Source organism: Planococcus citri, chromosome 3, assembly GCF_950023065.1.
Source record: "Planococcus citri chromosome 3, ihPlaCitr1.1, whole genome shotgun sequence".
Taxonomy (NCBI): domain Eukaryota; kingdom Metazoa; phylum Arthropoda; class Insecta; order Hemiptera; family Pseudococcidae; genus Planococcus; species Planococcus citri.
The window spans coordinates 79,929,351-79,955,483 of record NC_088679.1 but is presented as its reverse complement, the minus strand read 5'-3'; the positions used below and the strand labels follow the sequence as shown (position 1 = coordinate 79,955,483).

The 26,133-nt window shown below is 33.8% G+C and overlaps 6 protein-coding genes across 6 annotated transcripts in view; 4 read left to right on the top strand and 2 right to left on the bottom strand.

Moving 5' to 3' along the window:
- Nucleotides 1–4,453, top strand: part of LOC135839648 (very long chain fatty acid elongase 4-like) — a 64,039-nt gene extending 59,586 nt beyond the window's left edge. Inside the window, exons 8-9 of the mRNA XM_065355770.1 lie at nt 3,100–3,236; nt 3,525–4,453. Coding sequence (XP_065211842.1) covers nt 3,100–3,236; nt 3,525–3,749 — 362 coding nt within the window. The 3' untranslated portion in view covers nt 3,750–4,453. The remainder of the gene's footprint in view (nt 1–3,099; nt 3,237–3,524) is intronic.
- A 4,210-nt stretch (nt 4,454–8,663) lies between these two features.
- LOC135839643 (methionine--tRNA ligase, mitochondrial-like) lies at nt 8,664–10,507 on the bottom strand. Its single transcript, XM_065355764.1, has 2 exons — nt 10,244–10,507; nt 8,664–10,164 (listed from the first exon to the last, which is right to left on the bottom strand). Exons 1-2 carry the CDS (start codon nt 10,418–10,420, stop codon nt 8,677–8,679), a joined length of 1,665 nt encoding a protein of 554 aa, XP_065211836.1. The 5' UTR covers nt 10,421–10,507; the 3' UTR covers nt 8,664–8,676.
- A 243-nt stretch (nt 10,508–10,750) lies between these two features.
- LOC135839647 (polycomb protein eed-like) lies at nt 10,751–16,922 on the top strand. The gene is made up of 7 exons (XM_065355769.1): nt 10,751–10,957; nt 11,076–11,209; nt 11,284–11,455; nt 11,546–11,845; nt 13,522–13,761; nt 13,833–13,985; nt 14,060–16,922. Exons 1-7 carry the CDS (start codon nt 10,907–10,909, stop codon nt 14,261–14,263), a joined length of 1,254 nt encoding a protein of 417 aa, XP_065211841.1. The 5' UTR covers nt 10,751–10,906; the 3' UTR covers nt 14,264–16,922.
- A 680-nt stretch (nt 16,923–17,602) lies between these two features.
- Nucleotides 17,603–19,110, top strand: LOC135839649 (mpv17-like protein 2). The gene is made up of 4 exons (XM_065355771.1): nt 17,603–18,150; nt 18,217–18,452; nt 18,528–18,656; nt 19,000–19,110. The coding sequence occupies exons 1-4, from the start codon at nt 17,994–17,996 to the stop codon at nt 19,033–19,035; spliced, it is 558 nt and encodes a 185-aa protein (XP_065211843.1). The 5' UTR covers nt 17,603–17,993; the 3' UTR covers nt 19,036–19,110.
- Nucleotides 19,102–19,476, bottom strand: Rpp25 (ribonuclease P protein subunit Rpp25). Its single transcript, XM_065357294.1, has one exon. It carries the CDS (start codon nt 19,474–19,476, stop codon nt 19,102–19,104), a length of 375 nt encoding a protein of 124 aa, XP_065213366.1.
- A 1,324-nt stretch (nt 19,477–20,800) lies between these two features.
- On the top strand, nt 20,801–25,784 carry Cnb (Centrobin). The gene is made up of 11 exons (XM_065355767.1): nt 20,801–20,992; nt 21,070–21,867; nt 21,938–22,037; nt 22,107–22,340; nt 22,408–22,620; nt 22,698–22,880; nt 22,966–23,192; nt 23,268–23,484; nt 23,604–23,723; nt 23,799–23,855; nt 25,304–25,784. The coding sequence occupies exons 2-11, from the start codon at nt 21,098–21,100 to the stop codon at nt 25,364–25,366; spliced, it is 2,184 nt and encodes a 727-aa protein (XP_065211839.1). The 5' UTR covers nt 20,801–20,992; nt 21,070–21,097; the 3' UTR covers nt 25,367–25,784.
- Nucleotides 25,785–26,133: the final 349 nt, after the last annotated feature.

The following is a 26,133-nucleotide window of genomic DNA, read 5'->3' as shown; positions in this document are numbered from 1 at the left end:
TTTACGTAGAAAGGAGAGTGTTTCAATTTGTGAATTAAACCGCAATGCCATACAGAGTTGAAGGCCTTTTTAATGTCTATAAAAGCTGCAGTTGTGAATCGCTTCTTTTCGTAGCCATTGTTAATAAGTTGTACCATTCGATGCAACCAATGAACTGTGCTCATTTTATTACGAAAACCATACTGAAAAGATGGCAAAATCTGTTCCTTTTTCAGAAAGTCCAAAAGACGTTTACGAATGATTTTTTCAAGGATTTTGGATAGAGAAGAGAGAAGACTGATAGGTCTATAATCGTTAGGAGACGTTCTTCTACATACTTTAATGAAGGCATGGAAGATACTTTTAAGATCAAAGATTTGTTTGCCTGCTTTGTTTGCATGAACATCAATAGCATAGACTGGAATCGGCTTTTGGTTTTGGTAAAGGCTGCAGACAGAACTGGAATGCTTTCTTTATGAAGAGTATCTTGAATTTTGTCGTCTGTAATCGAATAGGGGACATTCTTCATCACCACAGACATTTTTTTCTAAAGAATTGTCTCTTATCTTCTTCAAATTTTCTGGTCAAATTATGAAAATCATCAATGTCTGTCAAGAATATCTTAAGAACCTGATTCGTTGTTTTGGTTTCAAATTTTTTTGTCGTAATTTTCTTGATTTCTAAGAGTTCGGACATAATATAATTCGCAACATTGGGGAGAATAATCGGAGGGATTCTAACCTTTGAAGTTTCTTTTGAAGTCGACAAATTCTCTTCAGGTTCTTCCACTGCAATGGAATTGAATTTGTTTTTCGTACAGATGTTGGGTGGAGCAACATTCATTGGATGTTTAACAGCTCTTTTAGGTAATTGAAAGTCACCATCATTTGGAACTCAAGGTTTGGCGTTTTTCAATTCCAATTCGGCTAGTAAGGCTCTCTTGTTATCAATTGATTTCTTCAATATCGGATCAGTAATATTACTAGGCATTTTAATACATTGTATGAGTGTACTGAGATCCACTAAGGTTCAACTAAGAAACATCACTGGGAAAAAATGCATTGTAGAATACCTATGCTATTTGGGACTGTTCTCACATTCTGCATTTTTTTGTTGTTTTTTTTTGAGTATTTTGATTGACCTATAAACCAAAAAGGAAAAAATTTCAAAATGTTGGAAAAAGTGATTTGGGTAGGGAAAAGTAGGGTTTTTAAAGTGTTGATTCTGATTCTAAGATCAGTTCGACCTTTAATTTAAAATTAACCCCTCTATAAAAGTCCTAAAGGTTACTGGAAGGAGAGTAGGCTCCAAAATTTTGAAAAATTCAAAATTAGAGTTACCTATTTAAAAAGAGTTTGGTGCCCGAAATGTGGAAAAATACTGCATGGATATCGAATTTTGGGTTTTCGAGGGTATTCTGTTTGGAAGTTTGTTTGACCCAAAAATTGAAATTGAACTCTCTAAGAAGGGCGGGGGGGGGGGGAATGCCCAAAAAATAAAAATGTGAATAAAAATTCAATATGGTAGATAATGAAACGAGTTTTTAAGAAACCTTGACTCTAATATTTTAAAATTATCGTGAACCTGAAACCAAAATTGAGCTGTCTAACATCGGGGGGGGGGAGGAGGGAGGTTGCAGTTGGTACCCAAAAATGTCAAAAATAGTTCAATATGGTATTGAAATGAATTTTCAAAAACGTTAATTCTAATTTCAAAACTCTTGTGACCCCAAAATAAAAATTTGCTGTGTTTTGCGAAATTTTGAGACCATAGCTTCTTTACGGGGGAGGTTCAATTTTCATTTTACGAATCTCATTAATTTTTTAATTTACTTATTTCAAATTTATGAAATCATTGGTTGGTTTAGGAGATTTGTATCGGGAAATCATGTTCAAACTCGAAATCAACCTACCTAAATTATGATAAACGATACTTATGGAGCATGATTTTAATTTATTTTCTTCAAAATTTGAGCAAAATTAAAATGGAGGGTACTGGTGGAGCTGTATAGTGTGAAAGATTAGACTCAAGTATACAGGGTGCCCAGAAATATCGAGCACCCCTAAAAAAGTTTTCTACTAAAATACTTTGGTTGGTCACAGTGAATGATAATAATGATAGCACATGATTGGTTGTTGGACTGGAGAGATAACATTCCACCAATCATATGCATCTATTTCACGTTGCCAACCTATATTTTTAATGAAAAACTTTCTTTGGAGTGCTCGATATTTCTGGGCACCCTGTACTTCTAGTTCTAGGAGTCTCAATTTTAATTTCAGGATCAAAGGGATTCTAGAATCAGAATCAACGTCTAATTTGATACCCATATTTGTATTTTTTTTTTCGAATTTAGACTTTCGAGCACTACTAGAGGGGGGGGGGGTTCTAATGGTTGAATTTTGATTTTTGGGTTAAACGGATTTTCGAATCAAAATCAGCGTTTCCGAAAACCTACATTTTGATATCCATATTGTATGTATTTTTTGAAATATGGAGCCCTATAAGCCCTCCCCTGAGAAATTTATTTTTTGATTTTGAGGTCAAATGGATTTCCAAACTGAAATAAAAAATCCTTTAAAATCCTATAATTTTGTTCTCATATTGCATTATTTAAAATTTTGGGCCTCAAGCCATCTGCTGAAGATCTGTTGCCTTAATTTACTATTCTTGAAAACCTGTATTTCGATATTATCCTGATTACTTTTCTCGATAGTTTGGAATTTTAAAAAATGGTCAAATTATGTATCTTGATAGCCCTTTCCCCTCCCCCCGACCCTCTCCATTTTAATTTTGATCAAATTTCGAAGAAAATAATTTAAAATTATGCCCCATATTTAATTTTGGATTTATTAATGATAAATTCTGTCTTTTTTTTCTAAACATAAATTTTAAAAATAAACTAGAAACGAAATTTCTCCAAAAAAAAAAAAAAAAAATAGCTCTTACGTATGTACAACGATATTGTAAATACGTCATTTTAATTACCAAATTATTCGTCAAACATGCTCTAAAATTGCAGCAAAAACTCCAAGGTTAAAAGGGAAAATATATCGCGTTGAGATTTTTTGTTTTCAAGTCATTTTTGAATTAATTAGGTAAAATTTTTATTCTTTTCAGGCGAACAAGGAGCCGTTGTCGGATGGATCAATTCGCTCGTGCACACCGTCATGTACAGCTACTATTTCCTGTCGACATTAGGACCTGAAATCCAGAAATACTTATGGTGGAAACGTTACATTACGAAAATGCAAATGGTACTTAATCTTTTATATCTTGTTGTACATTACGTATTTTGTATATGTAAGTAAAGATGAAGAAGAAATGTCGGCGTGTAAAAGAGTATAGTCCTAAATTTCGATGGAAATTCTTGCCCTTGTAAATTTTAGTATGTAGATTTTCCTGGAATTGATATAATTTTGCGAAGGCAGAGAAAGAAGGGTCATTAGCTCGTTTCATTGCGATTCGGCTATTTAAAAAAAAAAAAAAAAAAAAAAAATGGAATTTCACGCCGATTAATTTTTATACCTATGTTTGAATTTCAGATCCAATTTGTGATAATTATCGTCTACATGACCGGTCTGCTATTGGCCAAATGTCAATTACCCAAGACCTTAACGATGATGTTGTTCTTCCAAGGAGTCACATTCTTAGTCCTATTCGCCAATTTCTACATCCAGTCTTATATAGTTAAAAATAAAACGGAAAAAGCTGCGGCAGCAACGGCGGCGGCTGCGGCGACGGCAGCTGAAAATAATAAATTAAAATAACGAGACCTCGTTTTAGAAGAAATCTGTTCGCAAATTCGACGACAAAAGTGAAGCATTTATTAATACGTTTGATACTACCTTAAGCGAGCGAGAAAAACTGCCGTGAAAATGTCGTACATAATACTAAGTACATCAGTATTGCTCAAAATTTGGGTGATAATCAACTCTCTTATTTTTTTTTCTATCGAATTTTTAATCGTGACGACGTTTCGCGTCTATTTTAATGTGATTTTTTTTTGTACATTTTAATATACGTATTAGAATATATTAAACTGTATAAAAACGTAATGTTTACATCTAGTTACCAAATTTTTCAGAAATTGTGAATTTGTAAGCAATGTAGATATGTGTGTAAATATGTACATTGTAGTACCTGTTTCTTTGCTACTTACGTAAACGTAATCCAAGTCTAAAATTGCCAATAATTTTTCAATTTTGTTTCTTTTTTTTATTTAGGTCAATGTACGTACGATCATTGTTGTGGTTGATTTTAATGTATTTGTTAAGTTTAGTAATGTAATAAATTATGTAACGAATAGAATTACGAGTATGTATTAAAAAATTTACCTACGTTAGAAATATTATTTATATATATTTTTTTCTCATTTGTACCTTTTCGTCGATTGAGAAAGATAAAGTGTATGAAAGATGTTAATTTATTTTTCTCTTCTTCCGCCATGCTCAATAAATGTTGTTTTTTTGTAGACTTTATAATTTATTAATTATTACGTTCTTTTTCTCAGTTGTTTATATTCGCGAATTTTGCGTTAGGATTTTTCTAAATGATCCACCTTCCCCTTGAAAACATGCATTTTAATACCCCTCGTGATATTTGGGCCCAATTTCACATTTTGACCCTCCCCATCAGCAGCCACTTTTGAGGTTTTTGATCAAATGCAAATTTAGGAGGTTTGAAAACACGCATTTCGATACCTCACATGGCATTTGAGCCCATTTTCACATTTTGACCCTCCTCAACAGCAGCACCTTTTGTGTTTTCTGCCAAAATGATATCAAATTCGTGATCAGAGGGTTCGAAAACCACTTAATATCGAATTTGGGATTTTATCATTGAAATTAGGTCCAGAAAGCTCAAAAAATAATTAAAATGCGAATAATTTATTGAAAAAATCTTTCCTGCGCCTTATTTCGTAAAGATATGCAACTCATATGACATCGTGCAAATGACCAGATCAGTTTATATTGGCTAAAATTCCACCAATGTTAATAGGAGAATATAAATCATTCGAGAAAGTAGCAAAGTGGTAATATAACAGAATCTAACTACCCGCAATTTTTGCAATTTTTTTTTTGAAAATATTGCAAAATTGCCAGAAATGTGGCGAGGGAACAGAATTTTTGCGGTTCCCTCAATTTTGAGGAAAATACTCAGGTAGTTAGATACTGTGATGCTAAACATTGGTACGCGTCACAATATCTAACTACCTTTTTTTTTTTTCGCTGAAAATACTCAGGTAGTTAGATACTGTGATGCATACGCGTCACAATATCTAACTACCTTTTTTTTTTCGCTGTAAATTGCGGGAGGATGTGTGTGGTGGTTCTCCACTACGACGAGGAACATTCTCGTGATGTTAAGAATGCCAAATCACTTACAATTACATCTACATTATTGAAAATGTTGAAATCGCTTCACTCTACAGTATGACACAAAAGTAGTGCTCGGCCCTCCGTGGCTTTTATTTTTAAGTGGAAAGAGCTAGCGAGATGAATGAAGCGGCATTGAGTAGGCAAAATAAGGGATTTCAAAAGCGACTTTGAAAATTTCAGGTCCATGCACACTGCACAGGGTGTCCACAAATTGAAAACCCGGTTTGGTCAAAAAATTCAAACTGGTTTTTATAGGCCGAGGCCCTATGTATTTCACACTCTAAGGCGACAAAAACTTGATTCCAATTTTTGAAATTGGTTCATTTATTTGCTACCAATTGACAAAAAATACTCAAAAATTGTGGATAGAGAAAAAAGCTTGAAACAAAAGTTGTTGAGCGTGAAAAATTACACAATTCTGTCAAATCACATTTTGAAACCGGTTCATTATTGGTTCGCATTTAGCAACCAGATTTTGACAATCACCTAAAAATTGAAGATAGAGAAAAAAGCTTGAAACGAAAGTTGTAGAACGTGAAAAATTGAACCATTTTCGCTGATCGGATTTTGAAACCGGTTCATTATTTGCAAGCAGTTATTGAACATTATTCAAAAATTGTCCATAGAGAAAAAAGCTTGAAACAAAAGTTGTAGAGCGTGAAAAATTACAAAATTCTGTCTAATCATATTTTGAAACCGGTTCATTGATTCGCATTTAGCAACCAGTTTTTGACAATCACCTAAAAATTGAAGACAGAGAAAAAAGCTTGAAACAAAAGTTGTAGAACGTGAAAAATTGAACCATTTTCGCTGATCGGATTTTGAAACCGGTTCATTATTTGCAACCAGTTATCAAAAATTATCCAAAAATTGTAGATTGAGAAAAAAGCCTGAAACAAAAGTTGTAGAGCGTAAAAAATTACACAATTCTGTCAAATCACATTTTGAAACCAGTTCATTGGTTCGCATTTAGCAACCAGTTTTTGACAATCACCTAAAAATTGAAGATGGAGAAAAAAGCTTGAAACGAAAGTTGTAGAACGTGAAAAATTGAACCATTTTTGCTGATCGGATTTTGAAACCGGTTCATTATTTGCAACCAGTTATTAAACATTATTCAAAAATTGTCCATAGAGAAAAAAGCTTGAAACAAAAGTTGTAGAGTGTGAAAAATTACAAAATTCTGTCTAATCATATTTTGAAACCGGTTCATTGGTTCGCATTTAGCAACCAGTTTTTGACAATCACCTAAAAATTGAAGATAGAGAAAAAAGCTTGAAACAAAATTTGTAGAATGTGAAAAATTGAACCATTTTCGCTGATCGGATTTTGAAACCGGTTCATTATTTGCAACCAGTTATCAAAAATTATCCAAAAATTGTAGATTGAGAAAAAAACCTGAAACAAAAGTTGTAGAGTGTGAAAAATTACACAATTCTGTCTAATCATATTTTGAAACCGGTTCATTGATTCGAATTTAGCAACCAATTTTTGGAAATCAGCTAATAGTTGAAGATATAGAAAAGAACTATAAGCAAATAAGTTGTAGAGCTTGAAAAATTGAACCATTTTCGCGGATCGGATTTTGAAACCGGTTCATTAACTTGCAACCAATTATCACAAAATACCTAAAAATTAGAGATTGAGAAAAAACTGAAAAAAGCATAAAATAAAAGTTGTAGAGAGTAAAAATTTGAACCATTTTCGCGGATCAGATTTTGAACCCAGTTCATTGAATTTGCAACCAGTTATCAAAAATTACCTAAAAATTCGATATTGAGAAAAAAGCTTGGAATAAAAGTTGTGGGGCATGAAAAATTACACAATTCTGTCTAATCATATTTTGAAACCGGTTCATTGATTCGCATTTAGCAACCAGTTTTTGACAATCACCTAAATTGAAGATAGAGAAAAAAGCTTGAAACAAAATTTGTAGAACGTGAAAAATTGAACCATTTTTGCAGATCGGATTTTGAAACCGGTTCATTATTTGCAACCAGTTATCAAAAATTATCCAAAAATTGTAGATTGAGAAAAAAGCCTGAAACAAAAGTTGTAGAGTGTGAAAAATTACACAATTCTGTCTAATCACATTTCGAAACCAGTTCATTCTTCGCATTTAGCAACCAGTTTTGACAACCATCCAAAAGTTGGAGATAGAGAAAAGAGCTATAAGCAAAAGTTGTAGAGCGTGAAAAATTGAACCATTTTCGCGGACGCAGGCCGGATTTTGAAACCAGTTCATTAATTTGCAACCAGTTATCAAAAATTGTCTAAGAATTGGAGATTGAGAAAAAAGCTCGAATTAAAAGTTGTAGAGCGCAAAAAATTGAACCATTTTCACGGAACGGATTTTGAAACCGGGTCATTAATTTACAACCAGTTATCAAAAATTACCTAAAAATTCGATACCTATTCTAGAAAAAAGCTTGAAATAAGGTTTTTGACAATCACCTAAAAATTGAAGATTGAGAAAAAAAATTGAAACAGAAGTTACAGAGTGTGAAAAATTGACACATTTTTACAGATCGGGTTATTAAAATGCCTAATTAATTTGCAACCAGGTAACTTTTGATGACTTGCTGCGAATTAATGAGCCGGTTTCAAAATCTGATAACCAAAAATATACTTCAACTATGTTTCAAATTTTTTAGTTTGTTCTCTATCTCCAATTTTTAGGTGATTGTCAAAAACATGGTTGCTAAATGCGAACCAATGAACTGGTTTATTCAAAATGTGATTGAACAGAATTGTGTAATTTTTCATGCTCCACAACTTTTGTTTCAAGCTTTTTTCTCAATCTCCAATTTTTAGGTAATTTTTTATAACTGTTGCAAATTAATGAACCGGTTTCAAAATCCGATCAGCGAAAATGGTTCAATTTTTCACGCTCTACAACTTTTGTTTCAAGCCTTTTTCTCTATTCACAATTTTTGGGTATTTTTTGTCAACTGGTTGCAAATTAATGAACCGGTTTCAAAAACTCAAATCACGTTTTTGTCGCCTTAGAGTGTGAAATACATAGGGCCAATAAAAACCAGTTTGAATTTTTTGACCAAACCGGGTATTCAATTTGTGGACACTCTGTGCAGTGTGCATAGCCCTGCAATTTTCAAAGTCGCTTTTGAAAGCCCTTATTTTTCCCTACTTAACGCCGCTTCATTCATCTCGCCAGCTCTTCCCACTTAGAAATAAAAGCCACCGAGCACTACTTTTGTGTCATACTGTATAACATGTTTCTTCTTTTTTTATTCAAAGACAAGGGATGAGAAAAAGGGAGAATAAAAAAAATATAAGTCAAACAACACAAAAACCCCTATTTATTGACAATTTTTCTATACAACACAATCGATTCGTTAGTTAAAGGAATATCTTCACATTGACTAGAAACATCAGCCCAGCTCGGTTTCATATTCTTCCAACCAGTTCTACTCGAGGAAACATTGAGCTTTTGGAACAACTGGTGTGAAATTTCAGGCACAATGGGTAAAAGAGCAATACCACATATTCTTAAAACTTCCATAGTTACATGCAAGACAGCCGAAAGATTGGCAGCTTCTTCGGGAAATTTCTTCATTTCCCACGGTTTACATTCTTCGAAAAACTTGTTAGCTAAATATAATACGTTGAGCACTTCGTAAATACCTTTATAAAAATGTAAATCTTGATACGGCTGCGAAATGGCGTGTTGTAACGAGCAAACACTTTCTGATAAACTTTTCAGCGTATCGTGATGATTTCTGAGCATTTCATCGAAACGTAACGAGTCAAAGGACGGATACACCTGTTGCAAGTTCACCGATTTACTGGTACATCTGTTCAACAGGTTTCCAAGCGTATTGGCCAAGTCTGCATTCAACATGTTGATCACTTGAGCCTCGCTATAATTTCCATCGCTGTGAGGAACACCTTCTTTGAGTAAAAAATACCTGAAACCGGAGGAGGTAAACTGATCGATTTTTTCGAACGGATTCACGACATTGTTCTTAGACTTGGACATCTTTTCATCGTTCACCATCCAGTGCGAATGAACGAATAGTTTCCTAGGAGGTTCTAAACCAGCAGCTATCAGAAACGCGGGCCAATAAATACCGTGGAATTTGAGTATATCTTTGCCGACAACTTGCACCGTCGGAGGCCAAGTTCTAATATTTGGGTATCCGGCAACGGTCAAGTAATTAACCAAAGCATCCAACCAAACGTATACTGTCTGCGAATTATCATCTGGTACAGGGATACCCCAAGGTATACGAGAAACTGGTCTGGAAATAGAGATATCGAAAGATCCATTATCTTCATTCAACCATACCAGAAGTTGTTTGTGGAATTTCGAAGGGGTAACTTTCGTTTCGTCTTTTAACCAATGCAGCACATCCGATTTCACCTTGCTCAGTTTAAACATATAGTTTTCTTCTTCGTTCCATTCTACCGGATGTCCTGATACTTCGCTTACTTTTATTTCGCGTCCGTTTTCTACTTTGGTGACAAGTTGATTCTCGGTGAGGAACATTTCATCAGGTACGCAATACCAACCGCTGTAGTGATCTTTGTATATGAATCCTTTTGAAAATAACTCTTTCCAGAATGTTTGTACAGCGGTTTTGTGATCCGAGTCGGTTGTACGGATGTAATGGGTGTAATTTATACCGCATAAGTCGAATAAGTCTTTGTATTTGGTGGAGATTGTATCGCAATATTTCTTTATCGCTATCGGATCCTTGTTTCCGGTTGCTTGTTGGACTTTTATCCCGTGTTCGTCAGTACCAGTGCTGAAAATGGCGTTTTTATCCGGATTTCGTAGAGCCTGAAAATGAAATATCGAATATAATTTGCTGGGCAACTTTAACCTACGTGTAAGGAGGATTTTTTTACAATAAGAATACCTCAAATCGATGATATGCATCTGTTATAACTGCGCTGTAAAGATGACCTATGTGAGGAGCAGCATTTACATAGAAAATTGGTGTCGTGACGAAGCTGGTGGAATAATGTTTCCTGCAGAATCTCAAAACCTGAGAGTATCTTTTAACACGGATGTTATTCATGTTAGAAAAAATCATCCAATATATAAAATTTAAATGAAAATTGGACTGAAATTGAATTCTAAATTTTTATTTCAAAACCGGGTGATAAGAAACGTTGACTGATAAGCTTTTTCACGTTTGCCTGTTTCCAGTTTTCCAAACCAAAGCCACAATTTAATTTTTAAATAATTTTTAGAAAGTTTTGCTACTAAAATTCGATTTTTTGCAGCTTAAAAAATTGTTTAAATTTGAATTACTTTGGAAAAATCGTACATTGTTTGAAAAATTTGAAATTTATAGGTATAAACCGTTATGTTTCCGAATTACGCATCCGGGTTGTTTACTGTTTTGTGTGTGTTTTGCCGGGCTTCCGGGCTTGGACTGAAAGGGTTAATCAACTTTCACTTTTTTTCTCCAAATTTCCGGATTTTCGGCTCAAAATTTGGTTGTAGACCTTCGAATAGGTATTCTATAATTGAATTTCAATCATTACTCATCAAGTGACTCCGTAAATTTGACGCCATGAAGAACAGTAACAATTTATCCGACCAGAATATCGAAGAATCTGATGATGTGAGTTGACCATTCTCTTCTTTCTTTCACATCCCTGTGATAAGTTTGCGATAAATAATGTTTGAATATCATCTCTTGAAAAGATTCTCGTGATGTAATATTACAGTTATGTTTTTAGGACGATACTTCCAGTGTGGGGAGTGCAAATACAGATACCAGTAACGCTACACCTACGTACAGAAGTAGAAAAAATCGTAAAGGTAGATCCAAACACAGTGTAACTAAATCATCAAAACTGCAATATAAATTCTCGTATGCCGCTTATTCGTCACATTTAGCTAAGTTCAATATGCCATTGTCCATAATTTTGAATTTTCCTCACGCAGATCTAGTTATAAAGAAGATCATTCTCAGCCATTGTTCAGCGTACTGTTCAATCATTTGATAAAAGAACCACTGATATTTGCCACCGTTGGAAGTAATCGTGTTTCAGTATACGAATGTTTGGATAATGGGAAATTGAAACTTTTGCAATGTTACGCAGATCCTGCAGTTGAAGTATCCTTTTCACGATTGATGCAATTACTAAACATTTTTTAATCAGTCGCACTTTTCGAGATACGTATTTCTTTAATTTGAGTAATTCAGCCAGAAGAAAACTTTTACACATGTGCGTGGTCGTACAATAGCGAAAATCATAAACCAATTCTCGCAGTCGCTGGATATCGAGGCGTAATTCGTATCCTGAGCATAAGCACATTGAATTGCATTAAAGATTACACCGGTCACGGGAATTCAATAAATGAGTTGAAGTTTCATCCTGTAGATACCAATTTGTTACTTTCAATATCTAAAGATCATACTTTGAGACTTTGGAATATCAAAACGGATGTGTGTATTGCAATTTTCGGAGGAGTAGAAGGTCATCGTGATGAAGTACTCTCAGCCGTAAGCGATAATATGTGTACTTCTACATCACAAGGGCCCACTTTGTCGATTTTAGTTTAGGAGATATTAACCAAAACGTGTAAGAAAGTCGATTTTGACAAAATTGGTGTTTTCACGGTTTTGGGTACCCCTAACCTGGGTACATCACATGCCATTCGCGGATTTTTGATACCATGACTTTTTACAGACTTACAGCACTAAAAGCGAAAAAAGAAAAAGGGCCCATGTTGTCGATAACCGGTTTTTCATAATGTTCTCCCTCCAACAACCGCATGAAACCACCTGAAACATGTTCGTTAAGAAAGGGCCCACTTTGTCGATACCAAGCATTACATTATTTTTATTTTGGCCAAGTTTTGCATATTATGTGAGGGCGCATACGGAAAGGGACAATACAACCAAAAATGAATAAATATTTTTTTCCAGAAATTGTTGTAGAAACTCTTTGTGTCTTTAAGAATCGAATGGAACCTTCCAAACCCTCCAATAACTCCTATTTTCATCGAAACTTTTTGTTTTTTTGTGAAGCATGCTTGAATTTATTACTCACAAAAGTAGAAAAATGACGCAAAAAATTTGAAAAAATAAGTTAAAATGTATAAAAAATGAAAATTTTACAAAAACTCGTGGCTTTAAAAAGAAATTGATATAAAAAAATCATAAAAAATTTTCGCCCCTGCAGAGACTCGAACTCCCTACCTCTGGCGTGATAATCCACTAATACAGTCACCTAGCCACCGGTATTGATCTTTAAACTCGGATTTTTAATAGTATATAACTAATTTTATGGTGAATCTAAATAATAAATACGAGTGAAACCAGCCGCAAATGATTTTTATTTTTAAAAAAAATGAAAGTTGAGTACTTTTTTTGCGATCACAAAAATGGGTACGACTTTAGAGATGAAAATGACCGCAAATTCGTATTCTTCATGAAAAAATACATTAAAAACATAATTTGAAAAATATAATTGATTCCAAAAGCTCACCAAAACTAACTGAAATAATTGTACATTTTTTTGCATAAGGTGAAAATTCAGTCCTTTAGTTTTCCGCGTTTACCGGACGTACGGTACGTCCTAGCAAAAATCTGATGACATTGATCTCAAAGAGAATTAAATTCTCTACAATTTTGTTTACATGAAATTTTCGTAGAACGCTTAATTTCGAAACTTTACGCCTTTAAAGTTGAAGAAACGTATGTAAATTTTTTTAATTTTTTGAAAAAAAACAATGAAAGTTAAGCAGGTTTTTTTGCGATTACTAAAACGGGCATGACTTTAGAGCAAAACTGATCACGAATTCGTGTTCTACGTGAAAAAATACATTAAAAACGTCATTTTTAGCATAATTTTGAGTAGATATTAGGTTTTCAAAAATTTTAAAAGCTTACTAAAATGTTTTTTTTTCCTCAAACTTTAAACGCGTTTTTCTCAAAACTATGTTTTTTAAAACTTTGACTTCAAAAATCTGTAAAATCGCGAGATTTTCACTTTAAGACCCCCAGTTTGGACCATTGGAACCGAAATTTTGTCTAGTATGGCCCAGTGGTCTTAACTCCATACCGACAGTATGGGCCCTTTTGACGTAGAAGTACACATATTGTATTCGAACGCATTCAACTTTGTTATATAATTGAACAAATTTTTGATATTTTTTGGTAAATGTGTACTTTAGGATTTCGATTTATCCGGCACTCGTATCATGTCTTCCGGAATGGATCATTCGTTGAAGTTATGGCAATTAGATACCGAAGATGTTCAAACAGCGGTGGAAAAATCTTACGAATTTATCGGCTGTCGTTCATCACGACCTTTTCAAACTGCCATGGAACATTTCCCAGAATTCTCTACGAGAGATATTCACCGTAATTACGTGGACTGCGTTAGATGGTTCGGTGACTTCGTGATATCCAAAGTTGGTATAATTTTTTCATAATTTCGACAACTGTTTTGAAATATTTTTGTTAATTTTTTATTCATTTACAGTCGTGTGAAAACTGCGTGGTATTTTGGAAACCAGGCCGAGGTGAAAATGGCGAAACGAAAAATAGTGATAATAACGTATCTATTATGCATAAATTGGAATTGAAAGACTGTGAAATTTGGTTTATACGGTTTTCGATGGATTATTTTCAAAAAGTATGCGAGATTTTTCTTCCAATTTTGTCATTGCAGATTATCTCGGCAACTAATGATTCTTTTCTCCATTGCAGATCTTAGCTTTGGGAAATCAAACTGGAAAATTATTCGTGTGGGATTTAGACGTTACTGATCCTTCGATTATTCGTCCCATTATATTGAGCCATCCTCGGTGTACTTCGGCTATTAGGCAAACGAGCTTGAGTCGCGATGGATCTGTTTTATTGTCAGTTTGCGATGATCAGACTATTTGGCGTTGGGATAGGGTAGCATCGTGAGAAGTATTTTTTGTTTTTTGTTTTTTTTTGTTTAATCAACGTTGACTGAAATGTTAATCAATCATTGTGGTTTTAAAGGAATTTTTAAAGTGAAATTATTTTAATGTAATAGTCCGGCATATGACAATAGGAGTGATTGCACCCCCCCCCCGATCCTCCGGAACAACTTTTTTCTTAAAGAAGACACCCTAAGGAACATTTTAAAGCAAACTTGCCCAAAAAAAAGTTGGCCTTACTTACAAAATGGCGGCCATTTTGATTGACAGGTCAGCCGAAATCGCAAATTTTGCGTTTCAACATTGGACTTGCACGAAATTTTTCAAACTTTACAAAGGTAGATCGAAAGATCATGCAAAAATTTATCACCTGTCAAAATTTCAAGTGCTAAAGTGCGTTTTTCGATTTTTGGTGAATTTTTGAAAATCGAATTTTGGCTAAAAATGAGGGAAAAAATCAAAATTTTACCAAATTGACCCAGAAAGCTGAAATTTGAGATATACCCTATTTTCGACATGCAAAATCGATTAAAAACGGTTTCAATCCGTTTTGAGCAGTTCTGGAGCCTCCAGCAGATTTTTGAAACTCGAAATTCCCCCAAAATTCCATCAAATTGGAGTTGTTAAGCTGAAAATTATTCTAAAAACTAATTTCAATTCGCTACGAAGTACTGCAGGTGAATTTTAAGTCGCTTTGGGGCCTCCAGCAGATTTTCGAAACTTTAAATTTTCACAAAATTTCATCAAAATGGAGATGGAAAGCTGAAATTTACTCTACATTCCAATTTTAACATTCTCTGAAGACGACTTCTGGTGGGTTCAAGTCATTTTAGAGCCTCCAGTGACTTTTTTGAAAATTACTGAAGCCTCCAGCAGATTTTTGAAACTTGAAATTTCCCCAAAATTTCATCAAATGATGATGGAAATCTGAAATTTACTCTACACTCCAATTTTAACACCCTCCGAAGACGACTTCAAGTGGATTCAAGTCATTTTAGGGCCTCCAGCGACTTTTTTGAAAATTACTGGAGCCTCCAGCAGATTTTTGAAACTTTAAATTTTCACAAAATTTCATCAAATGGAGATGGTAAGCTGAAATTTACTCTACACTCCAATTTTAACACCTTCTGAAGACGACTACAAGTGGGTTCAAGTCATTTTAGGGCCTCCAGCGACTTTTTTGAAAATTACTGGAGCCTCCAGTAGATTTTTTAAACTTGAAATTTCCCGCAACATTAATTTATCAAATGGAGTTGGCAAGCTGAAATTTACTTCGCAGACTACATGGTGGTTTCAAATGGTTTTGAAACTTCCAGCTACTTTTAGGAAATTTCAATTTTCCAAAAAAACGTCATACAACCTTTCAAAAAGTTGCTGGAGGCTCCAAAACGACTTGAAATTCACCAGCAGTCAACTTCTTAGCGTATTGAAATTAGTTTGCAGAATGAATTTCGACTCTCCATCTTAGTTTGATGATATTTTGGGGAAATTTAAAGTTTCAAAAATCTACTGGAGGCTTCAGTAATTTTCAAAAAAGTCGTTAGAGGCTCTAAAATGTCTCGAAATCCACCAGAAGTCGTTTTCAGAGGGTGTTAAAATTGTAGTGTAGAGCAAATTTCAGCTTTCCATCTCCATTTTTTTGATGAAATTTTGTAAAAATTTAAAGTTTCAAAAATCTGCTGGAGGCTTCACGAATTTTCAAAAAGTCGCTGGAGGATCCAAAACGACTTGAAATTCACCAGCAGACAACTTCGTAGCGTATTGAAATTAGTTTGCAGAATGAATTTCGACTCTCCATCTTAGTTTGATGATATTTTGGGGAAATTTAAAATTTCAAAAATCTACTGGAGGCTCCAGTAATTTTCAAAAAAGTCGTTGGATGCTCTAAAATGACTTGAAATCCACCTGAAGTCGTTTTCAGAGGGTGTTAAAATTGGAGTGTAGAGTAAATTTCAGCTTTCCATCTCCATTTTTGATGAAATTTTGTGAAAATTTAAAGTTTCAAAAATCTGCTGGAGGCTTCAGGAATTTTCAAAAAGTCGCCAGAGGATCCAAAACGACTTGAAATTCACCTGCAGTACTTCGTAGCAAAATTGAAATTAGTTTTTAGAATAAATTTTAGCTTTACAACTCCAATTTGATGGAATTTTGTGGGAATTTCGAGTTTCAAAAATCTGCTGGAGGCTCCAGAACTGCTCAAAACGGGTTGAAACTGTTTCCAATCGATTTGGCAAGTTAAAAATAGGGTATATCCCAAATTTCAGCTTTCTTGGTCAATTTGGTGAAATTTTTGATTTTTTCCCTCATTTTTGGCCTAAATTCGATTCTCAAAAATTCACCAAAAATCGAAAAACGCACTTTAGCACTTGAAATTTTGACAGGTGATAAATTTTTGCATGATCTTTCGATCTACCTTTGTAAAGTTTGGAAAAGTTCGTGCAAGTCCTATGTTGAAACGCAAAATCTGCGATTTCGGCTGACCTGTCAATCAAAATGGCCGCCATTTTGTAAGTAAGGGGGGGGGGGTGCAATTACTCCTATTGTCATATGCCGGACTATAATGAATCATTGTGTTTTTAAAGGCTTTCTTAAAGTGAAATTATTTTAATGTAAGGGTACATTTTTATTTAACATCATGTGAAAAATAAAATATGATGATTTTTATTCCAGATTTTTTCATTTTCATTGCAAATTTATGATAAATTCAAGATATTTTTTCGAAGAAAATCGTTCGGTGCAGGTCAAAGATATTTAGGCCAAAAACGGAGATTTTGTTCTTTTTATTGAAAAATTTGGAATCACTCACTACAGCCAATTGTTAGAAGAACTCAAAAAATTTAGTGAAACATTTGAAGTGACTTTATAAACGCTTTATTTTAGAGGAAACGTCTAAAATATCGTCTTTGAACGTTAGAATGTGGACAAAGTCATTCATTTTGTATAAATCATACACTTCAACTCTTTCGTACTCTTTATTTTGCTCCTATTGTTATTTTCTTCTTGCAGCCCTGATTTAGGAAAAAATGAATTAACGAATTAATCCGATGTGATACAAATTGAACTATGATTAGTTGAGATAAATAAAATATTCTAATTTTAAAAGCCTATCATCGTTATGCGTGTAGTATACTTGTAACGAAATGCATTTTATTTACGCAATCAAATAGGAAGCATTCATTATCACGTGACCGGATTAATTTGATCAGGTGTCGAGTATATCGTCGTAATCAAGCGAGCAAACACTCATCAGAAGAGTCGACTTATCTAAAACGATGACAGTAATTCCTTGTTGCATAACATTCTTTACAATCACAACGAGTGTTTAAATTGTTATCTAGGAAGAGTTTGCACTCGTCTATTCTACAAAAAAAAATTAGTTTCGATGAACAAAATTTTGGAATCCTTTAAAAAATGACCGGCTTTAATTATTAGTATAGTGATTGCATCGATAAAAGAGCTACTTTATCTTCTAAACACAGCAATGAATTATGATGTAACTTGTTGTTTTTAAACACGAATTTACAAACGATCGACCGATTATTTTCCACGTGTAATAAGCACTTGAGATACTGAAATTAACATGAACATGTTCTCGTGCTGTCTCATCACTGCGTATTGTAATGTCATTCACTCGAGTGGTAAAATGTCTCGAGATAATCGTATAAAAATATTTCACTATTGAACTCGCAGCTACTGGGTGCGAACAATTTGTACTCAATTTTTGTTTTAAAATTATGAATTCTTTCAGAACTATAATCAATAATTTATTCAATAAGCATTTATTTATCACTAATGTAGCCAGTAGTTCACTTCTGATGGCCGCCGGAGATGCGATCGAACAAAAAATGGATTTTGCTGACAAAGGGGAGAGTCATAAATGGTCCAGAACAGGTAATATTTTACATTTTTTTATATTATTCGTAATATTTGTGTTAATATTGTCCTTATTGGTTATAGGCAACATGATAGGTGTTGGTCTTCTCTTAGGACCTCTACAGCATATATTTTATAAATGTATCGACGAAAGGTTTCCCAGTCGAGATATCAGATCTGTATTCAAAAAGATAGCATTAGACCAAATAATAGCATCGCCGGTGTATATTGTAGCATTTTTCATTTGCTGTGGAACATTGGAAAGAAAAATTGAAGAATCTAAGAAAGAAATCAAAAATAAATTCTTCGATATTTACACAGTAAGAATTACTCAGACAACCTTTCCATCAAAGTGAACGACAAGCATAGAGTATTTGTTCCTTATTTTGTTGTAGGTCGATTGTCTCGTATGGCCACCTTCACAATTTATCAATTTCTTTTTTGTCAGTCCTCAATTTAGAATGTTGTACGTGAATTGTACCACCATGATTTACGATGTATTTTTAACCTATATCAAACACAAGGTATAAAAAAGTACACTATCAACAAAAAATACATAATTATATTCGTACAGTTAATACGTTACATCACAAAAGGAACAACTTACAGGGTGGACAGAAATATCGGGTACCCCTAAGAAAGTTTTTCATTAAAAATATAGGTTGGCAACGTGAAATAGATGCATATGATTGGTGAAATGTTATCTCTCCAGTCTAACAACCAATCATGTGCTACCATTATTATCATTCACTGTGACCAACCGAAGTATTTAGCAGAAAACTTTTTCAGGGGTACCCGATATTTCTGTCCACCCTGTACAACTCGATATCCTCGAATTGTGACTAAAAAATGTATGTTCACTTGCAGGATACCAGTTCATCGTCGAGTGGAAGACTCCAGTAATCAAAGAACAAATTAATTTAAGTATTTTTATAATAAAACAACGTATGTACAATAGAGAATACAATACTATCTCGATTCTTTGTATAAATATATATGAATGGCAGGAATTTCTCGAATTACAACCAACTGATCCAAGTTCTGCAGTTTAGGGTCCCAGAATTCTTTCACTTTTCGGTAACAAATACTAGTTTTTTGCGACAAGTTGAACTTTTTCTTGGTCATTTCCGCACAGGAGATGGCTTTGGAGACACCGGCGCCAGATCCGCTCCATACTATATGAGGTAAAGAGTCCAATTTTTGCCAAGCAGCTTCTAATAAGTTACGTATCTTACTACCGGCTGATACTTGCATCCATATAAAATCACTGGGAAGGTCGGCGATTGAGATTTTATCCTTCTGCCATTCTTCTTCTTCGTTTTTACCTTTCGTATAATTATTCATAATTTTAGAATTTAAATTTTCTCATACTCAAATGAAAAGAAAATCGAGGAAAACTTCACAAAATGTTATCAAAAATGATAAAAATTTTCACGTGTTATTATTTTCCCAGTCTGTACACATATTGAAAAATAAAAATTCTCTTTTCATGTAAATCGAAAGTTGAAAAAATTTGAAAATTTGATTTTTTTCACGTTTTACGAGATAATTTGCAAATACAACAATTAAAATGTGAAACAAAAGCTACATTTAATTCATGATTGAGTAATTTTTTGAAAAATTTCCATTTAATTCAGGGATGGAAGAGCCGGGAGCGAGCCGGAGCCAGAGTCTGAAAGAGCCGGATTTTTTGAGGAGCTAGAGCCAGAGCCAAGAGCCAAGTAAATGAAAGTGCAGAAAAATATCAAGAGCTCTCTTGCAAAAGAGCCTTTGACTATATATACATGGACTGCTATCTCCTATTGTTGTTGAATGGGAATCGTGAAGCCAAAGCAATAGAGGTACTAGATCGGGACATGGGCTCTGAGCATGCGCGAGATTTCGTTGCAACGAGCGTAGCGGTTGTTGGAACGTAGGAGGGTGTTCGTCGCTCCGTGGTTCACCGTGATTGGAAGGTGCGAGGGTGGGTGGGATTCCTGCGCGCGCATGAAAATTCCCGATGCTCCCGATCTAGTACCTCTATTACTTCGGCTTCATCGGCAACAATGAAGATAGTAGTCCATGTATATATAGTCAAAGAAAAGAGCTCCTTATTTTACTCAAGAGAGCCATCAACATAAGGAGTCTTTAACCTGGAAAGAGCCAGAGCCGAGTGGGAGCCCACAAAATTTTTCAGGCTCTTTGGCTCCCTAAAAGTAGAAAAAAAAGTGGAAAAATGCGCACAATTTTATTGAAAATTCAACTTTCAACTCACATTTGTGAAGAAAATGAATAATTTCTACGTTTGTTATCTCATTGAGAAATAAAATGAAAATAAATGCAGTATATTTTCATTTTTTTCATCATTTTTCACGAATTTTAAGTTCTAATTTAAAGAGCCAAGAGCCAGAGCAGGAGCTGCAGTGGGAGCCAAGAAATTGGAAGAGGGAGCTGAGAGTCAAAGAGCGGAGTTGGAAAGAATTGAGGAGCGAGCAAGGAGCCAAAGAGCACATGTAAAGAAAAAGAGTGAAGAGCCAAGAGCGAGCCAGAGCTAAAACTTAATGGGGAGCTGAGCCAGAGCCAAGAGCGGGAGCCCTGAATTCAAGGCTCTTCCATCCCTGATTTAATTACATTTCATTCTTTAGCAAAAATTCTCTTCAGCAGGGAAAATAGCATTCACCTTCCGATGCATCGTCATGGCAACATGTGAGTAGCGTTTTTTTTTTCAGTTTGGAGTTCAAATTTTGAATTGTTTTTCGAGTAATTTTCTTCAAATTATACTCGAAGTAGATAAATTATCCGAGTATATTTTACTTCCTCCATTTCCATAGGATGTACCCAACACAATGAAGCTTTCAGTATGAATATGGAGCTGTCCAAGGTAACGTAATCTACATTTCAAATCCTCGTAGTCGAACGTTCCAGTCACCTCTCTAAAATATTACCTTCTTTTTACAGATATTATCTACGTTATTGATCGTGAATAATGAGCGATACCGATGACACCGACTATTTATTACTAATACCTCCAGATTTCTTTATCGTGAATTTATCAGAATGTGATTCACCGAACTACTTTGATACTAGTCTTGGAAAAGATTCTGGAATAGGAACAGCAGTAAATACTCGTATTATAGAAGATTTTTACGACAGATCGTTCATAATGGAACATTCCAACTACGATGATGTTCACGATACATCATTTCTATCGTTTAATTACTCGAAGGATTTCGGTAATCCGAACAACGATCCGTTTTCGAAAAATTCGCCCGAAAAGTTTTGCAATACTTGGCCTCTGAAGATGGACGATTATCAGTCGAATTTCACGAATAAATTGATGAAAAACAGCGAATTAATGCAATTGAAAACATCCACTCCTAATTTAGTTCCGAGGAACCTTCTTGCTCAGAAAACGTCGAATGAAATTAAAAAACAGATTAACGAGACGTCTGTGTCGAATAATAGCACAGTGTCTTCTAAATTCAATCTTAGTCAGGTTGATAAGTTACTCGAAGAAATGGAGAAAGCTCGTAACGAGATAAGGACGAAATTACAATCGAACAGAAAACAAATTTCATTGATGAAAAATCATTTTTATAAAAAGACAGACGAATCGGATAAACAACCTGTTTGTTTGAATGAGACTGTTTCCAAGTTGGACGAACGTATTAGGAATATTAATAAAGAAATCAATAGCTCTTCGTCCAGCACAACTTCCAGTAAAACGAAAATCAACGATTTATTATCATTCCCCAGGTAATAAAATTTATTTTAATCGAGAATCTGTTAAGATTAAATTTTAAAATGTTCGTTTTGTTTTCTTCAGACAACCGAAAAGTTTGCTGAGTATTTCTAAAGTAACTTCTGAAACGAATAATATCGAAACATTGCAACAGAAATTAGAAGCAGAAACATTGAAGAGAAAAGTAAGCTGTCTTTTTTTTTGTTCCAAACTGTACGATTATTTGAAATATTCACCGTATGAATTCTTTCAGCATTGCGAAGAAATAATCCAGCAGTTACAAGGTAATCTATTAGAACAAGAGCAAAATTTAGCAGTTGCATTGAGAATCGATTCCGAAAAAGAAGACTTCATTAAACAATTACAAACCGGTTGGACTCAGTTGGTAGATCATTGGAAAGAACTGGAAAATCAACGACAAGAATTAGCATCCATGTTAGAAAATGAACGTACTGAAGCTAGAAAATTGGCCGATTCTTCGTCTCAAGTATAACTTGATTGCTTTTACATTGACTTTATTACGTTTATTAGTTTAACTTGTCATATATTCGTAGAAAATCGAAGAACTAGAGAATCGTTTGCATGAAACGTACGAATTGGTTACCGAATACGAAGAAAAAAATAAAGGATTAGAAGAATCGTTCAAAGAATTACAACAGTCTCTCGAAACCATACGTACAGAATTTGATAAAAAAGTTACCACTGTCGAACAAAACGTTAAACGATTCGAAAAAGAGAAAACGCAAGTCTGCGAGCAACTAGAACAGGTAATGAAATTCACTCATTGCGAACATAGCATCGATGTGAATATTCTCATTTAATCTGCGTCTTTTTTTTTCTTCAGCAAAAACATTCAAATTTCGTTGCCGAATCTCGTATCGCTGATTTAGAAAAATTAACCAATTCGTTATCTCGAGAAAAACAGGATATTTCGGAGAAATATCAAAAAGAAACGCAAATCGTCGACGCTCTAAAAAACGAAGTTGTCAAGCTGAAATTGAATTGTAGTCTGGCAACCAACGCGGAGGTAAATTTTCACTGTTCGAATGGTTGGCTTTATTTTCTAAAAACGAAAAATCTATTAAATTCTATCAAATAATCGATTTTCCCAGGAGACTGCTCAAAAAGAATTGAACAAATTGAAAGAAGAATTCGTTAAAGTGAAAAACAGCTTGAGAGACTACTACCAAAAACAACTAGACAACGTGTTGAAAGAAAAAATACAAGAATTCCAAAGACAAATCCAAAACGCCGAAAAAATTATGCATCAAGAGCTCCACAAACAAGAGAAACTAACCGGTAGTAAATTCCAAACTGTGATAAGCAAGCTACAAAATGAGTAAGTCGTGTTATAAATAAAAATTAATTTTATTTATTAATCGATTCGGAGTAATCTAAAAATTTCATTCTTCAGGCATAAAACCGAACTATCCGAAGAACGCAGAATTAATTCGAAACACGTGAATATTTTGAAATTAGAACTGAAGGAAAGTCGTAAAAAAATCCAAGAGATGGAAGAAAAGCTGAAATTAGACTCGTCTTCGAAATTAGAACTTGCTAAGCATGTTCAATCGGCATTCGAAACTCAATGGAAAGATACGATGAATTCGTTGGCTGGTAATCATTCCAAAGTACGAATTTCATTAATATTTCATTTTCGAATTGACAATTTTCATACTCGTAATTATTGATTTTTTTTGTTCGTTCGGTTCATTTTTGGAAAAATAATAAATCACTTATATTGTTTTAGGATTTACGTTCGCCGAATGCGAATGAAAGATTTTTATTCGCCGAAGAGACCAGTGTGAATGAAGACAATTTATCGGAAATTGACAAAACAGCCGTAGATTTACGAAGATACGTCGAACTGGTAAGAATCATCGTGGAAATTTCTTCTAGTCGAAGCAATGAATTTTTGAAGCTTGCAATCTTTATTATTTTTCAGTTATTGGAAAAGCCACCTGGTAAACCGGTTAAATCAGTTTCATCGCAAGATATGGATGTAAGTTTTTTATTCCTTATTTTTATCGAGCGCTTTATTATTAATTCGCAACAGATGCTATGCACTTTTTGTCATATGAATACCCATTTTGAATTCTGCAGACCCAAAAACTTGACATTTGATTTGTTTTAGTGAATATTGATTTTGTTGTAGAATTATGGAAAGGGTACGATGATCTCATTTTTTTTACTTCTTGAGATGCTATTTGGTAGAATTATTGAGAAAAATTGAAAGAAAATGTCTTATAAATTCTGAAAATGAAAAATTGTGAGATGATTTTTGTGCAAGACAAATCAAATGGATGAACTTTTACTTTAAGAGAGAAAAATATTTGAACTACATTGAAAACTGTGATTTCTGTTTTTATGTCTTGATGTGACAGATAATTTTTTAGCCTTCTTAGCATTTGAAAAAAAAAAACAAAAAAAACATCTTGGGATGCTTAACAGTTTTGCTCATCTTATTTTAGTTCTGTAGTTGGAAAAAAAGTAACTTTCCTTTCACCCTAAAAAAAATGAAACATCTGAAAAAGCCTTTGCCTCCCCCCCCCCCCTAAAAATGGTCGAAAATTTTGTAAAGATGTCCTGTTTTCACATTTTCTTTGATCAAATAAGTAACATTTTTCATTCATTCTGTTCTTTTTTTATGAATTTGATTTTTTTTCTACATAATTTGAATTTGAAAAAAATCTGGAAACTTCAGAATTTGAAATTCAAAATTTTTTCTCGTCGGAATGTGTTCTTAAGTACCTAATCAGAAAATCCAAAAATATACCAGCTTCCTCCTTCAAAAAAAAAAAAAATGAAAAAGCACTTTGAAAATTTTTTTGTTGAAAGCTCTAGATTTTTAAAAATCTTTACTTGGAGGAGTGATATGGAATTGGAAGATAAAATCGAAAAAAAATGGCAACTCTCCCCTCCCTCTCTCTTTCCCAAGAAATTTCTGAAAAAATTACTCAAATGTTTAGTTCTTCAGTCAAACTTTGAAATTTTCCATTTATTCTCTTCCTCTTTCTTTTAGAATTTCGATTTTTTCTATTTTTTTTTTCGGATGAAGAATTGAAAGACAAAAATTTCAAAAAAGTCCCACTTTTCCACCGTCTTTTCTCCCCCCCCCCCCTCCAAAGAAAATGAATGAAACCTTTACAAAAATAACTGGTTCTTCTATTTTATTAATTCAAATTTTGAATTTTTTTCCAAAACAAAAAGTAATCGATTCAGAATTTTGAATGAATATTTTTTCGATGTTCTCTTGAGTAATGATAAAAAAACCTTGTCCACCGTTCTAAAAGATTTTTGAATCTGATCACCGAAAATTATTACATCACCATCACGCTAACGCTTGTGCTTGAATTTGCAACTTAATATACGCCGATAATCGCTTGATTGTAAGTAGTTTAAAGTACGGAAAATTACGTAGGTACATTAATTGAAAATTTAATGATTTAGGATCAATCTTTTGAAATCCACAAACATCTTAAGAATGGGAGAAAGCAGCCGCCCTGGAGGTGAAATTAACTACATATTATTTATTTTTTTGAATAAATAATCAAATTCGAGCCATTATTCTTACTTTTTAGAACCGGTTGACATTTTTTTTTTTTTTTTTTTTTTTATGTAAAATATGTAAAAAAAATATTACCTATTTTTTAAAATCATCATTTTTTAAAATGAATTTTTATAAACTCTAATTTTAAGTTGTACTAGTACATTATTGATTTTCGTATCAAAATTTTTGCTCATTTTGTGTTATTCGATCTCAGTGAAGTAACGTAAGATTTTTTTTAAAAAAATTGCAAATGCAATAATAGGGACTTTTTCCCCAGTGTTTAATTGTGAAAATTATATTTTTCATTTCAAAGTAATTTTCCATTACTTTTGTAGACAAATTTAAGCCATGTAAGCGAAAATAAAAAAGAATATTTCATGAGATTGAAATTTTATTGAAAGTATCACTCACAAGCTGTTCAAATTAAGCTGCGACACTTTGGGCAAGTGTCGAGTAACACCTCGAACCTGTGGCCAGGCCCTTGGCATCTGCCTAAGGGGTATGGGTCGTGATGGACAGATTTAGGTAGCACCTTTCCAAGGGCCCCCGAGGGGTCTGAGGGAAAAAATGAACCTTATATTCGTGTTTCTCGACCCAAAAAACCTATATTTAGACATACCACTCGATTTTTTTTTCATTTTTATAAAATTTTGATTTTGGTAGCACCTACCCAAGGGGTTTGAGGGGAAAAGGACCACAGATTCGTGTTTCTCGATCCATAAAACCCATC